At 41.5% G+C, this 14914-nt stretch overlaps 1 protein-coding gene across 9 annotated transcripts in view; it reads left to right on the top strand.

Moving 5' to 3' along the window:
- The window catches only part of macf1a (microtubule actin crosslinking factor 1a), a 286863-nt gene that overhangs the window by 17879 nt on the left and 254070 nt on the right, over nucleotides 1–14914 (top strand). Inside the window, exon 1 of one of the 9 annotated variants that reach the window (XM_075449482.1) lies at nucleotides 11599–12439. The exons of the other annotated variants lie outside the window; for them this stretch is intronic. Coding sequence (XP_075305597.1) covers nucleotides 12346–12439 — 94 coding nt within the window. The 5' untranslated portion in view covers nucleotides 11599–12345. Of the gene's footprint in view, nucleotides 1–11598; nucleotides 12440–14914 lie in introns of those variants that run through there. 9 annotated transcript variants of the gene reach the window in all.

Below are 14914 nucleotides of genomic sequence, written 5' to 3'. Positions count from 1 at the left end.
GCACATTTAGCTCAGTTCAGTCTCAGGTGAGAACTCCATCATGAAGAAATGGTTTGTGCGAAATTACTGTCGTGTTGGCATGAAGTTTATCTCTCCACAAGTCAGGCTGAGTCCTGCCAAGTGAAGGCAAACTCATAAAATTAGATGGATGTGTGTGTGTGTGTGTGTGTGTGTGTGTGTGTGTGTGTGTGTGTGTGTGTGTGGACAGAGATTTACACAACAGGGAGTTTTCCACATGTGGACAAAGAAGAGATAAATGAAAGCTTGAGGTGATAAAAGAGTGAAAGTTCTACATGCTTTCAGATACAGGGAAGAACAAATTAAAAAGTAATTGTTTAATGAGTTACGCTATGGAACTGCTTAGGGGCCATAGAGGGACATTAATAGGATTTCAAGCCCTCCTCATATTACATTTAGTTGGCTGTTTTGTGTCTATTTGTGTGCACGAAATATGAAAAAAGGACGCCGTGTAACACCCAGCGGGTCAGCAGGAGAGAACACTTAACGCTCATCAGATAAACCGGGCCTGTGAGGATATTTTAGGATGATTATCGGGGCCAAAAGCATTTATAATGAAATATTAAGCTAACTCACTTATGACCGTTTGATATTTGATAAACCCTCAAAGTAGGAGGTAGGAAACCGTAAAGAAATCTACCAAAAAACCCAAACTTCTGATCATTTATTTGTCCAGTGATGAGGTCAGAGAAGATGTTTGAGGGTCGTCAGTTGATCCGGGGACGGAGTAAGAAAATATAGAATAAAGGAGGTGTGTGGAGAGCCCAACGTGAGTTTGGACACATGCAAACTGCTTATGTCCACTGAACATATAACAAAGCATTTCTGTCCATTTTTAAAGTAACTTTGGTAAAACTTTGGTAAAACAACGTCTGTGTAAATAACTAACCTGACAAAACACCTTTAGTCTCCACTTCTGTCGTCGTCATAGACTCTCTGCTGACTTACGAATGTCATCCTGTTTCATGATGAGCAGGACCAAGACTGACGAATGTCATGCTTTGCATTTTTCGGTCATGTCTTATGTCTTAGTCTTTCCATTTACTAACGTTCCTCAGTCTCTCTTCTGTCCAGCCGTCAGCTCCACTCCCTTCATCTGAGTTTCTTCCCTCACGAATCACCCTTTGTTCATGTTCATTGTCGGGTTTAGTCAGGTTTAGTCATAGTTTTTGTTTGTTCCTTAAGTTTTGTTTAGTCAGTTTAGGTTTTTTGTGACAGTACTTTGGAATAAATCAAGTTTTCATTTACATATCTGCATTCGGCTCCTCTCTCATCACCGAAATACTAAATACAAACTTACAGAAATGGCTCAATAGATAAATGAATATGCTCATAAATAACATAAGAAATTTTACATAGGCAACAGTAAATAGATTAAATGTAAAATCAGTGAATATTTTTTAACTTGTATTTATCCTTTTAACGCTGACATCACTTGTTTCTCCTAAATTGCTTCTGTCCCAACATTTTTGGAACCTTTTCAGCATGAAATGCTCAAAAAATTGACGAGGAAAAACTCTAAATATCTTTACTGAGTTAATTCAAACTGGTAAAGTTAAAAAAAAAAAAGCAGGAATCAGTTTGTTTCTTTTTGTTTTAATCTTCCGTAAACGTCACAACTGTTTCTGATTGGCAGCTGTGAAAGAGCGAGCTCGGGAGGTTTCCTGGCAGCACCTGCAGGGCTGACTCAGCTGGTCGGAGCTGTTTGTGCCGAGATCATTCAGCTCCGACCGGATTGATGCTGGCGCTGCCACAGAACACCCAGAGACACCAGTCTGCTGAGTGAAACCGCCTCCACGCCTGCTTTATAAACACCAGGAGAGCTGCGGCCTCCTCCGACAGGTGCTGCTAAATCTGGGAGTCATCGGGAAGCACGGCTGTCTGAAATAAGGAATAAACAGAAGAAAAAACATGTGCTGCAAAGATCATCCGTGCAGTTTCCACACAGCTGCCGTAACACTGCGAGTTTATTCTCGTATGTCGTCTCCTTCTAGTAAATAAAATAAATAGATTTATTGAGGAATAAGCACCATGTGATATTGTTATAAATCAAGTGCATTATAAATGGACTTCATTAGATTTATAAAGTGATCGCATCGTGCTTCCTGTTAACTTTACATCAATAACTGTGAAGAGATGAAATAGATACAGATACAGATGGTATGTAGCAAAATTAGATTTATTCAAGTCATCCAGATGAAGACAAAATTATCTACTTAAAGGAGACATTTTCTGCCCCTTTTTAAAAAGCAATTTTCTGAGCTCTTATTGGGACGTATGAGACAGGTTTTGGTCAAAATACCTGATGGCTTAAGCACAGTGGCTCTCTGTCTTGGTCTGTTTTCACAGCTGTCTGTTTACAGTCTGTTTACAGGGCTCAACTCCACCAACTCCACCCTTTTGATGAGGTCAGCAGCTACTCATTCCTCCCCAGTGTAACCAAGCTAGCAGCAGATGCTAGCAAACGATGCTTCCTCATCAACAGTGATGGACCAAGCCTGAGATGTACACAGCGTAACTCGTAGTAATGCATGTGTACCGTTAATTACTGCGTTTTGGATATATTAACCTCATTAAACAGTTGTACTCGGAGACCTCCATCTTTATCAGAAACATGCCGATAATGTAACGCTAACACACCGAGAGTGAGGAGAGGACCGGTGTTGTGTTGGAAACACACCTTATCCACACAGCTGCAGGTTGATGACTTACAGAACGGCTTAGCAGAGGAGGCGGGGCCAACTTAAGGAGTGACGGCTCTTTAAATGTGGAACTTTCAAACTAAGGGGAATGAAATAGATACCAGGGTTGTGTTTTTGGTGACTTCAGACACTCTGATATCTGCTCCCAGGAACAGGAAGAAGGGATTTGTACTGACTATGTCCCCTTTTATAAATGCTAATGTAATATTCTTAATTTTGATTGACCTAAACTTATTACAGTTAAATCTCTTTTTCATTTTGATTTGATCTAGAGAAGATTTGCCCGGTTAATCAGAGTCACCGTGTGAGTGGGTTTGACCTCGTGTTTCTGGAAACATCCTGCACCTCCACTGCTTGTTCTGAGCTCACTCGGGCGTGAAGACTGTTGTGATAACATTGCATTTTACATAATATGTGTTCACACTGACCCCAATATCCATTCAGACATCAGCTGGAATGTGAAAACTGAATATATTACTTGCACCAACAGGCTTTACAGTCACATCACAGTTTACAGAAGGCGTTTAAATCAGGAAAGTGTGTCACATGCGCTCTTTTTTGGCCCGAAATGCTCGTTTTTCTTGGAAGAGAGCGACATTAGTGCTTGGAAAAGAGGGAGAAAAGGGGGAAACACTAGCCGCTCTGTGAACAGATGAGTTTTGGATTCACACTGTGGAGGATAAAGAGAGACGCTGGTGTCCTGACTGGACTCTGTTATTCAGCCTCTCTGTGCAGCTCCGCCTGAGACTGAATATCAATGAAATGGACCAACAGCTGCTGGTTCTTCTGTTTGATTGAGCTCGATAGCTGTATTTACATACTGAGATACAGTTGGAAGTCAGAAACCTTTACGTAATTTGGCTAGATGTGAAGTTGCTGTGTTGCCTCCATGGGGAGAAACCCTTCCTCGGTTACTGAGACATCAGAAAGCTGCTTCAGACCAGACGGCACGACATTAATTACATGTAGGAAACGCACATGAAACTTGAATTAGAGGCCTCTGTGCTCACATTTAAACGAGCCGGCAGATTCGTTTGAGTTTCAGCTGGTTTGAGTTTATCCCAAAACAAAGTTCTGGTCTTTAATGTGTGATTAAAGTCACCGAATCTGCTGAATAAGATGCATCCCAGGCTGTGCACCAACCAGGAAATGCTACACCAAAGTCCTGATCCAGCCCTCATTTCTTTAGATTTTCCTTGTGATCTTTTAAACTGATCTTGAGCAATAGTTCTCCGGACTTTCTTCGTTTTTCTTTGGAAATTTTCTGCTTTTTCACTCGTTTTCAGTCCTTGTGAAGCCACTTAATGCTGACCTATGAATCATTCAAGCTAGAAAAAACCTAACTCAATTATTTCCAAGCAAAACCACTGAATGCGTTTCATATCTGTGTATCTGCGCATTTCTCTGTGTGTACCGAGTGCGTTTCATCCTGAAAGGTTAAAAAAAAAAGGATATTTTTAGGTATCATTTGCACATCAAAACGAAACCTGAGGATTCAGACCAGATTGTGTGTGTGTGTGCAGCGGAGATAATTCATGCACGTGACTCTCAGGACCCCAAAACGTCTGTGCCTGCATGGAACTTAGGCGCCCGCCGTCCCGCCTGCTGCTTCTACTTCCACATTTCTTTCTCCGCAGGCAGCGTGAAAGGAAGCCTGGGCCCAAAGCTCATGCTGTTCCCCCCCCGTTGCCATGGTGACGCGGTCTCCTCTGTTTCTATGGTTATAAAAGGCGAGGACAAACAATGGCGGCTGGGGTGAGGGAAGCTGACACTGCATATAAAAGGAGGGGAGGGAACAAATAGTGAAAGCGAGAGTGTTCGAATTTTAATTTGGAGCAGAAGAAAAGCGGAGGGAGTTTGTACATTAAAGGAAAGAGGAGTGAATGATCGAGTGAGTGTGGAGAGTAATGAGAGGAGAGAAATGGAGTCGGACAAAGAGAGGGGGAGGAGGGCAAGGTTCAGAGAGGAGGAGGAGAAAAGGATGACTTTTAGATATGACTGAGAGGGAAGTCGTACAAGAGAAAGAGAAAGAGAGGGTTGACAGAAAGAGAAATGAAGACTCCAGAAGAGAAACGGCCTGAAAAACAGAAAGAAACCAAATTAACTTAACGGCAGTCTGTGGAGAAAGAAAAACTGTGGAGACAAAAGGAGAAAAGGGGGAAAAGAGGAGGGAGCTGGACGAATGGACCGACCCGAAAAAATACAAACTTCCATCCGAGTTAAAGACGAAAAGCTTCGAAAGGAGCGTCAAAGTGAACGATCTGCCCCCAAAACAGTGTTTCCTCCTTCAGAAGTGACATCATCAGCGTTTTTCTTTGCTGTTCGCAACACTTTCACAGCCGTTTGGTTCCCGGAACTAAAAAAAAAAGATCCAAAAGCACTTTGCCTTCATGTTTTATTCCATCAAGAATTAAAACAAGAGGAAGTTTTGGGACTTTACTGTGTCAGATGAGCTTAGATCTGAGTTTCTGACCTGCAAATCCTCACCTTTTACACATCGGGATGGTCAGAAAGGAGTTTCTGAGTGTTGTTTCTTTGCATGCTGAAGTTTTTAACTCCCATCAGTGCATGAAGGGATGAAAAGTGTTCCCTTTATAGAAGTGTTTCTGAGTGCAGGGTGTGACTTCCATCTTTACTTCTGACAGAATTTTATCCTTTTATCCAATAACATCACTGACTTTTTACCAATAAACCTGATTAGTTTTAAATGTTCCACACCAGGGGTGTCCACATCCGATCCTGGAGGGCCGCTGTCCTGCAGGTTTTAGATGTTTCCCTGTTTCAACACACCTGATTCAGATGAAAAGATTGAACAAGCCTGCTGACGATGCATTGATCTGAATCAGGTGTGCAGCAGGGAAACATCTAAAACCTGCAGGACCGGATGTGGACATCCCTGTTCCACACGGTCAAAGTGAACTTGTATTTGCACTATTTTCATGTAAATATATAATTAAGATGATTAGATTATTATTGAACTGAACATGCTGACTTTTTTAAAACCAGCTGTTTGTGTTTTTTGTCTTAACTTAAAGGTAAATGCAAACAGCATCAAGCTAAAGGAGAACCAAACACCAAAGAATAAAGAAACTGGAGCCTCTTTTATTCTTTAATTTAAAAGTATTTGAATCGAATTCAGCCCCCTGATCCACTGCTGAGCCAAATTAGATGCAGTAAAATGGTTCACATGACATCTGCTCGTCCTCTTTTTCTGTTTTTAAAAGAGTTTGACTTTGTTATTTGTTGCTTTTCAGACGTCCCGCTGATTATGTGCATTCACACGCTTACTTCACGCATGTTTTAACCACGACGCAGTCGGTTTTCCTTCATCTGTGCTCGACTCTGTCGCCGTTTGAGAAAGTCAAAGCTTTGGGAGCGAAGGTCTGAGCTGAAGTTCATGTGGCAAAGCAACGCACTAATCCAAGTCACACACCGACTCACAAAAGATTGGATTCATTCTCCTGCGTGTTACGTGGGACGCCGAGCTTTATTGGACTGTAATTCAAACAAAAATGCAGGCGTGGATAATCTGTTTGATGGTGGAGATATGGTTGGTTTTATTTCTTTTCTACGTGCTGCGGTTGGGCAGAGCTTCCAGTGACTGCATGCAGTGTGTTGAAGCTGAAGTCAGAGCAGCGTCTCTGCTGAGATGTCGTCATGCTGATGTGTTCAGGACTGGATGTGCTTTTGGCTTGTGAAGCACATTCATTGTGCAGCTGGACCCAGACACACATCTACTCTCACAGACGTATCAATACACCAGCATGAGTAACACACAGTGCGTCTGTTTCTATCAGCACAACTTTGTCCTTTTTACTACTTTCACATTGTTGTATTTTCTATGAATTCACACTGTGAGCTGATTGAGAACCAGACAACTCTGATGTTTACTCAGATTTTTATGCCTCTCTGTGTGTCTGGAAGTAAAGATGGATGAACGCATCTGTTGGCCTGTTATTTTTCTGATTATGAACATTTTGATTCCCCTCTTTGAATTGAAATGATTCAGTACTGTTCAAAAGGTCCAGCCAGCGAAGCCCAGGAAAGCTGGAAAACTGGAGATATAAGCAGAAACATGTTCAAACATGAATATAAATACAGTAAATAAGGTAAAAACAGAGCTTTAAAGTGAATATCTGCTCTGAGCTCCTTTCTCCTCCAACTCAGCCTGAACCCTCTCAGACGAGCTTTCTGTCCTTTCTTTAAGGAGTCTTCAGGAATAGTTCTCCAGGCTTCTTGAAGGACATCCCAAAGCTCTTCTTTGGATGTGGGCTGCCTTTTGTTCCGTTCTCTGCCAACATGATCCCACCCTGCTTCAGTAATGTTGAGCTCCGGGCTCTGGGGAGGATTCATCCCTCCATCAGACCTGCTGCCACTGATTTTCAGCCCACTTCTTGTGTCCTTTGGCACAGCTCAGCCTTTTCTCCCTGTTTCCCTTCCTTAAGAACGGCTTCTTGACAGCCACCCTTCCATGGAGCCCATTTCTGATGAGGCTTGGGCCAACAGCAGATGGATCAGCTGAAGGTCCAGATGCATCTCTCAGCTCCTGTGTCAGGTCTTTGCTGGATGTTTTCCTCTTTCTTAAGGACATCACTTTCAGATCCTGTTCATCTGCTGTAGATAGTTCTTTAGGCCTGACACTTCTTCTTCTGTCCTCCACTTGTCCAGTTTCCTCAAATGTTTTAAGGACACACTGCACACCATGCTGAGATATGCCAAGTTTTCAGCTAACAGCTCTTTGGGAATCACCTTGTTGCTGCAGAAATCCTGTTTTCTGTCTGTCAGACTGTGTTATCTTTGCTGTTTTTCACAGATGCAGCTAAAGAAATGGGAACAAATGATGTGTCTCTGTGACAGGCTGCTGGGAACAAAGTGCCTAAAGATCCAGTTTAAAACGGCTTCTTTGCTAAGTTGTCTGTTCTGTGTGGACACAACACTGGTTCATCCCTTGAGTTAGGAGCCTTTTTCCTGCCTGAATGATTCATAGGTCAGAGTTAAGTGGCTTACACTGGAAAAAATCAAAGTCTTACGAAGTATATTTGTCTCATTTCTAGTCAAAATATCTCATTACACTTAATATAAAACACAACTGCCTAACAAGTACCATTTCAGCCAGATATAGGGACTTGTTTTAATACAATACATCTGGAATATCTTGTTAAATGAAAAAGTCTTGAAAACAAATTGTTTTGAGTCACATATCATATGAAACAAGCTTTTTTTGACATTTGAAGAGGTTTTTAAGCTAATTTCAAGATCACTTTTATCTCAAAAGTCCCAAATATCACATCTTATTTTAAGAAATCTTGAAAAGCCGATTTTCACTCGTTCCATTGGCAGATTTTTTTTGCTTATTTCAAGCAAAAACGTCTTTTATTTGGAGTTTTTCTTACTTATTTTTGGAGGGGCATTTTTTCCAGTGTAACAAAGATGAAACTGAGTGAAAATGAGTGAAAAAGCAGATAATGTCCACAGAAAAACTTTGAAAGACCTTCAGAAAGCTGGAGAACTGTTGCTCAGGCTCACTTTAAAACATCAGGACTTTGAGTACTGCACTTGGAGTATGACTCAGCATGATTTATATCCCCAAGGTTTTTGTTTGCCCTTCCATTGGAGTGTGTTTAATGTGCTGTGTTGTGATCCTCTAATAAAGGGAGTCGGCAGAGTGAGAATGCACAAACAAACATAATTAAGACTGGATGAGTTATTCCTAATTATCTACAGTAAGATCATTAATGATAATATCTTTGTGTAATCATCAAAAGCAAAAGAGATGTGTTTAAACACTAAGAACAAGACCTTTACCATTTTAATATAAAATATGATTTCCTTTATCAAACATGATTTTCTATCAAACTGGTGGAGCCTTCCGCTGCCTTGGGAAACTTTCTGTTTATATTTCTGCAGTGTGGAGGCCGCCACTGCAGCTCGTTGCTGATGGGAGATTAGGATGAAGGTTTTAAAGGGACAGAGGTGTGAGATGAAACACGTTGAAATGATAAAATGTGCGGTCCGGATAGGTTTCACTTTGTGTCTCTTTCATCGTTCTGCTTCGTGCGTCTGCGTGTTAAAAGTGATAACGCACAGATAGCGTACAGATGCACTTTAAGGGTTTCCTTCTTGTTTGTTTCCACAGAAAAGTCTGGGAGGCTGGTTAAGAGGCAGTGTTCATACATACATTAAGACATTTTGATGAAAAGAAAGTTGAATTTTCTCACTTGATTTCAAACAGACTGGAGCAAACCTTGTAGAGTTTCCTCTCAAACCAAAACCCTTCCTCTAACTACAAGGTTGAGGTTTGATTTTATTGAAAATAAAATAAAAAAGTCAGATCCCCGACAGACCTGACCTCCAAGTTGATGCACTGATTTGACAGTTTTCTGCCTTTTGAAGGCATCCGTGCGTCTTTTATTTGTATTTCCATCCAGTATTGACGTCGACCTTCCACATCTGCCTTGACATTTCCTGCACTTTCCTCTCTGTGGACAGATGAATGCACGTTTCATCCAGAAGCTGCACGGACATGACATTGAGCTTCATTTTAAAGTTATCTTTACGTGTCTATATGGGATTAAAAGACATAATCTCCGAACCGTCTCTCTGAGGCTGCTTTATGGGTGCTGACCTCAGGATGGTCACATGCTGAGATTATCCACCGATGGCTGTGGTTTCACCCAGCAGGACAACGCAGACTTATTGGCAGAATGTACCTAACATCATATATATCACTGGAGCTCAGCACAGAGCAGGAGGCGTGCAGGTTTTTTGATTTAAATGAAAGTGCAGCCTGCTTTGTAGCAGCGTTCCCTTATGTGTGTTGAGGACAAGAAGAGGTTCAATTTGGCTCTGAGAACTAAACCCCTCTGTGGGTTTATAGACCTGCTAACAAAGGTTTTACTTGGATTTGAAAAGCTGCCATGGCTCTCTGTAATGTGGTTCAAATTAGCCATTAGATGGCAGTGTGCTCCATTAATCTGGCTCATCCTCCTCCAAAACTTCCCTCCATACTGACTCAAAGTTGAGCAAACTGTTAAGAATAGCTGGAGCATTACAGGAAAATAGATAGTTTTGCTGTACATGAAAAGCGAGTTTATGTCTATCAAGTTAATTGTGGAGCTAACCAATGGCCAACAGGTGTCCATTGGTTAATATTATTTTCTTGGAAACGAGGACACAAACGTCTACAAGTAGACAACTAATGCCACAAAGATGCCCTAAATTGTCTAAAAAGAGATGCAAATTACTATAAGAGCGACACAAAGACTTAAAAAGAGATGAAAAAACAACAGACAGAGATACAGAACTATCAAAAATGAGATACAAACCATTTCCAAGAAAGACAGATCAACCACAGAGACACAAAGGCCTAAACTGAGACCGAAAAAAACACACTTACAAACATAAGAGAGAGGCAAATTGATACTGAGAAATTCAAAATGCCCACAAAGAGATAAAAAATGACCAAGTGAAAATGCAAAACTATCAAAAAGAGATACAAAACAACCCGAATTAAATACAAACCACTACAAAGAAACACAAACCAACCATAAACACATGTAAAAAACCAGAAAGAGATCCATATGATCACAGGACACAACATGAGTTCAAAGAAGCAAAACCATCAAAAAGAGAAGTAAACGAAGACTAGGAAAAGCAAAATGACCTAAAAGGGGAACAAAATAATCATATTACGATGAATAATTACATATGAAATACCGAAATTATCTAAAATAAGAAAAGGTTGTTAAACAACAAAAATGAAATGCAAGTGACATCAGAGCCACAAAGAAACCAAAACGGCCACAAAGAGATAAAACCTTTTTTTTAGGAACACTCCAAACATCAAAAAGTGATTCAAACTCATACAGAGATGTAAAAAAGACCACAGAAATACTAAATAACGGGTGGAGATTCAGAATGTTCACAAAGAGTTCATAAATGTTCAGAAAGAGTTCATCAAAGAGACATAAAGACGATAAAAAACACCCAAAATGAAGCATTTGAGCTCATTTCTCTCCTATTTAAAGTAAAATATAAACCTGCTGATGAGCATTTGTTGTTAAGGGAAAAGCAGCAAAGCAAACCTGGAGGCAGCCTTGTTCAGGTAATTCCTCATCTGTCTGATGCAAAAAGAAAATCCAAATGTTGCTTTTAAATTAGTTCATGTTGTTGCTATATTTTCACATTCACCATATTTTCTGTATGCTTTAAAAATCAGTGAATGTCCGTTTGAGGTTGACCTTTTTTAAATTTTTTTAATTATTTTTTTGATAAACTTTATTTATCTTCACAATATCACAGTAAGCGTAGTCATGAAAGAAATAGTGTACAGTAATGAACAAAGGACATAAAATGAAAGAAGAACATAGTTAAATAAAAAATACAACGATAGAAAACTGTTAGAACAGAAGAGAGAAAAAAAAGGGAAAGGGAAAAAAAATAAATTAAAATTACACAAGTAAATGCGAGTTACAAAAATAAGTTATAGTCTTTCCAAATACTTATTGTTTTTATTGCCTTTTTGTTAATCGAATTCGAGATTGAGTCAAGATACAATTTTACATCTATTACGAAGAGGTCAAAAAGTTCGAGGTTGACGTGGGTTCCAACCGCCATTTTGGATGACGTGAGCAACCGGTAAAAAGTAACCGTTGGTGATGGTCTGAGCATTTTTAATAAGTGAGGTTTTTGTTGAAATAGTTTATTGTATGGCGCAGATTCACAGTGGGAAAAATAACTTTAATGTCCTGTGTGGGTTTGAACGGTTATCCGTCACCGAGCTTCGTTCTCCATGAGGGGTCGCTGAAGCTCCATTTACCGCCGGCTGCTATGGAAATGCTCGCCGACAAGTAGCTCTTCCCCACCGGCTCTGAAATTCCTGTGGCGGAGCTTTCCTGGTGTGGCCGGTAGAGAGGGATGGAAGACGGCCCCTGCAGGAGGAACCGAGAAAGCTGAGCGGCAGCAGAGGGAGGAAGAGAGAGACGAGAGAAATACACACGTACACATTCACATAAGAGCCAGTGAGACAGACCGCAAAGCCTCGGATAGAAGCGGCCATTACGGCTGGCAAGCATGTTGGGAGGTCAGGCGGCTCGCTGTGGATCCTCGGGACGCCGACACAGCCTGGGATAGGAAGCCGGATACCGTCGTCGCCGATTTGGGGGACGGAAACAAACGCACTGACCCCCCCTTATTAGACACTCATCTGTGTGTAGGACAGACTCCCTCCCTCACACAACCACAGGAGGTACAAAAAGCAGCACCGGCCGACTGGAAGCTGATTTTACTGGAGGGACACCGAGCGATGCGGCGGTGCACACAAACGCCGATTATGGATAGATAACGTTTATGTAACCTTCACTCGCATCTTCGGCGTCTTATTTTTTTGACAAATTACAAGGGTTTTTTGGTTTATTTATTTTTTATTCTCTGAAGTATCCTTAAGGATTATCCGACCCCGCTTTGAAGTGAGCTTTCGTGTGCGCCAATGCACCAGAGCCGGTAGTCCCGCACCGGGCTGCTGTTGGATCGGACGCCGGGGCGAGGAGCAGCCGCAGCGGACCGGGTCACTGCGGTAATCTGCGGGCCGACCCTCCGTACTTTCCCACCAGGCTGCACAGCCACCATGGCTGGGTTCATACCGGGTCTGCTACCGACAAACCACTCCCAGGAGAAGGAGTTCGCCCAGGCTTATGAGGATGTACTGGAGCGATATAAAGGTAAGGTTTTAGTCTGCAAAACTATCCTGCAAGAGGATGCATATGAAGGCAAGGCAAGGCATCTTTGTTTATATAGCGCATTTCATACCACAGGCAACTCAATGTGCTTTACATAAAGACAAGGCATTTAAAAGAACAGCATAAAGCAGCATAAAAACAAGCAATTTAAAGAGAAAAAAATAGAATAAAAATGAAAAGCAATCAAAGAAGAGGGGGAAAAAAATATAAACTCAACCATAAGCACACCGAAAGAGAAATGTTTTTAACCTGGATTTAAAAGTGCTTACAGTTGTGGCTGATTTCAGTTCTGCTGGTAGTTTGTTGCAGAGTTAATGCAGTTAATGTTGACATCATGTGGCCACCCGTTAATGGTTTCTGACACCTTCATGCCTCCCTTTGGGGATATTTAAGGGAATGTTGTCAGGAGGTGAAAGCGAAATGATGAGCTGGACTCAAACTTGTGGCACAGAAAGTGTAAGATGATCTTGGGGCTGGCAGCCAGCTGGTTTGTTTCATTGTTTGATATTTATATCTCTGCCACATAACGGGCCTCCCAGCAGCAGATACCCCCCCCACACACACACATACAAGGCCTCAGCTCGTGTTTGTCCTGTAAACATCACAGCTGAGGTTCACTTGGTGTCTGACAGGGCTTAAAACTCTTAAAGATGAGAAGGAGAAGTGGAGCGAAGTAATTGGGCTGCTTCAGATCTGTCTGTGTGTTTGTGGCCGGCATTGTTCCCACCAGCCTTGAGACTTGCTGTTTTATAATCCCAGTGACAGGGTGCTTTAAAGATGAATGCCTCCACTGGCTGGCATTGACAGTGGGGAGGGGAGAGTGAGGGGGAGGATGGGGGTGCTGACAGCCACTAGGCTTGGGTCACATCTGTGATGCTGGCTCTGATGAAAAGGAGGTGGGTATTTAATTATTGATCACAATAATGAAACTTTACTCCTTTGGGTTTGGGTGTTAGGTTGCTGTCAGATGTGTTTGTGGGAATATCTTCAGTTTCAGCAACTTTCTGTGGAAAGGTTTTGCTTAACTCTTGTGATTTGGAGACTTGGGAGTAGCCTGTCTGAGAGAAAATCCCAAAAAAACCCAATCTGGAGCTGATCAAGCCTTAATTTGGTTGCTTTTTGCAGCGGCAGGCTCTAAATTCTGGGCTGTAACCAACAGGAAAGCGTGTGAAATACCTACATTTGACATTTTTCACCTTGACATTCTGATAGAAGCCCCTCTTAGCACGAGGTCTGCATTTTATCTCAAGAAATCTGTGCATATGACAGGTATTTAATGGCCGGTTTAATTCCCAAAATGAATCTAAACGGGTTGAAGTTGTTAATACCTCCAATAAATCTGTCTTCCTCTGGAGCTTCAGGATGGATTCACTCCATCTCTCTCCATTAAAGTGCCTGTTGTCGATCACGGTTAGCCCTCAGTTTTTATCTCCGAGCCCACTGGCTTTGCTTTGATAAATAAACGAGGCATTAGAGCTGCTGTTTCCCATATGAGAGACGTGATTAAGGAGCACAACTTAAGCACACTGATATAAGTGGAGCCTTTTGACCATTCTCGTGTTTCTGAGTATCCTGAAGCAAATCTTTTTTATATTGTGTCGGATTAGACGATTTAAGGCTCCTGTGAGTGTTGTTTAGTCTCTTTTTTCTTTAAACTTTGGTTCCCGCTCCCTGTTTATTTTGGTGTAAGCACCAGATTTACCTCATTGTTTGGTTTGAAGCTTCGACGGATCCGTGACAAAGTGAGACCTTTGGAGGTGCTTTCAGGGCTGCTTTGGAGCCGATGGCAAACATTAAACTTTGAGGATCTTACGGTGGGATTAAGCTGACCAATCAGACCAACTTTAACTTTTGTAACTGACATGTTCACAAGATGAACTGTTGGAGGAAAACTGTATTTCTGCACTTTGGTCCAGTATAAAAAGTCATTATGCAGCAGATGGAGGTTGTTGGATCCAGGCCCGTCATCATGAACAACCATTAAATCCATCGTGGTTTAATGGTTGTCCTCATTCAGATGAGAGAAAACAGCTGGATGAGACGGAAGAAAATAATATCTCCACATTTCCTCCGGACTTTGGCTCTAATTGAAGGAGTTGGCGCCCATTTAATGACGTCTGCTTGTTAAATGGCTGCCGACTTGTCGTATCCCCAATGTGGAATTTAAACTTGACAAAATTAAAAAGGGAGTTATTTATCTTCCTGTTTATTTTAGAAAAAAATGTCCGTTATTTAGCACAAGAGTTATGTGAATTGTTAGATTATTTGCAGGCTTATAGTCTTGACCATTTAATGGCTGTCCCAGTTATTTGTGCGATTCGATAATCGGCTGCTGGACATGATGTTTACAGACAGAACGATGGAGCTCTTTGTCCTCAGAAAAACTCAGGATTTTAAAACGGCTTCCTTTTTGTTTCGTCAATTCTAACATTTTATTCTTAAATATTTGACCCAAAA

This window comes from Odontesthes bonariensis, chromosome 18, assembly GCF_027942865.1.
Source record: "Odontesthes bonariensis isolate fOdoBon6 chromosome 18, fOdoBon6.hap1, whole genome shotgun sequence".
Classification (NCBI taxonomy): Eukaryota; Metazoa; Chordata; class Actinopteri; order Atheriniformes; family Atherinopsidae; genus Odontesthes; species Odontesthes bonariensis.
The sequence above is the reverse complement of the archived record's forward strand: the minus strand, read 5'-3'. Positions and strand labels throughout refer to the sequence as shown.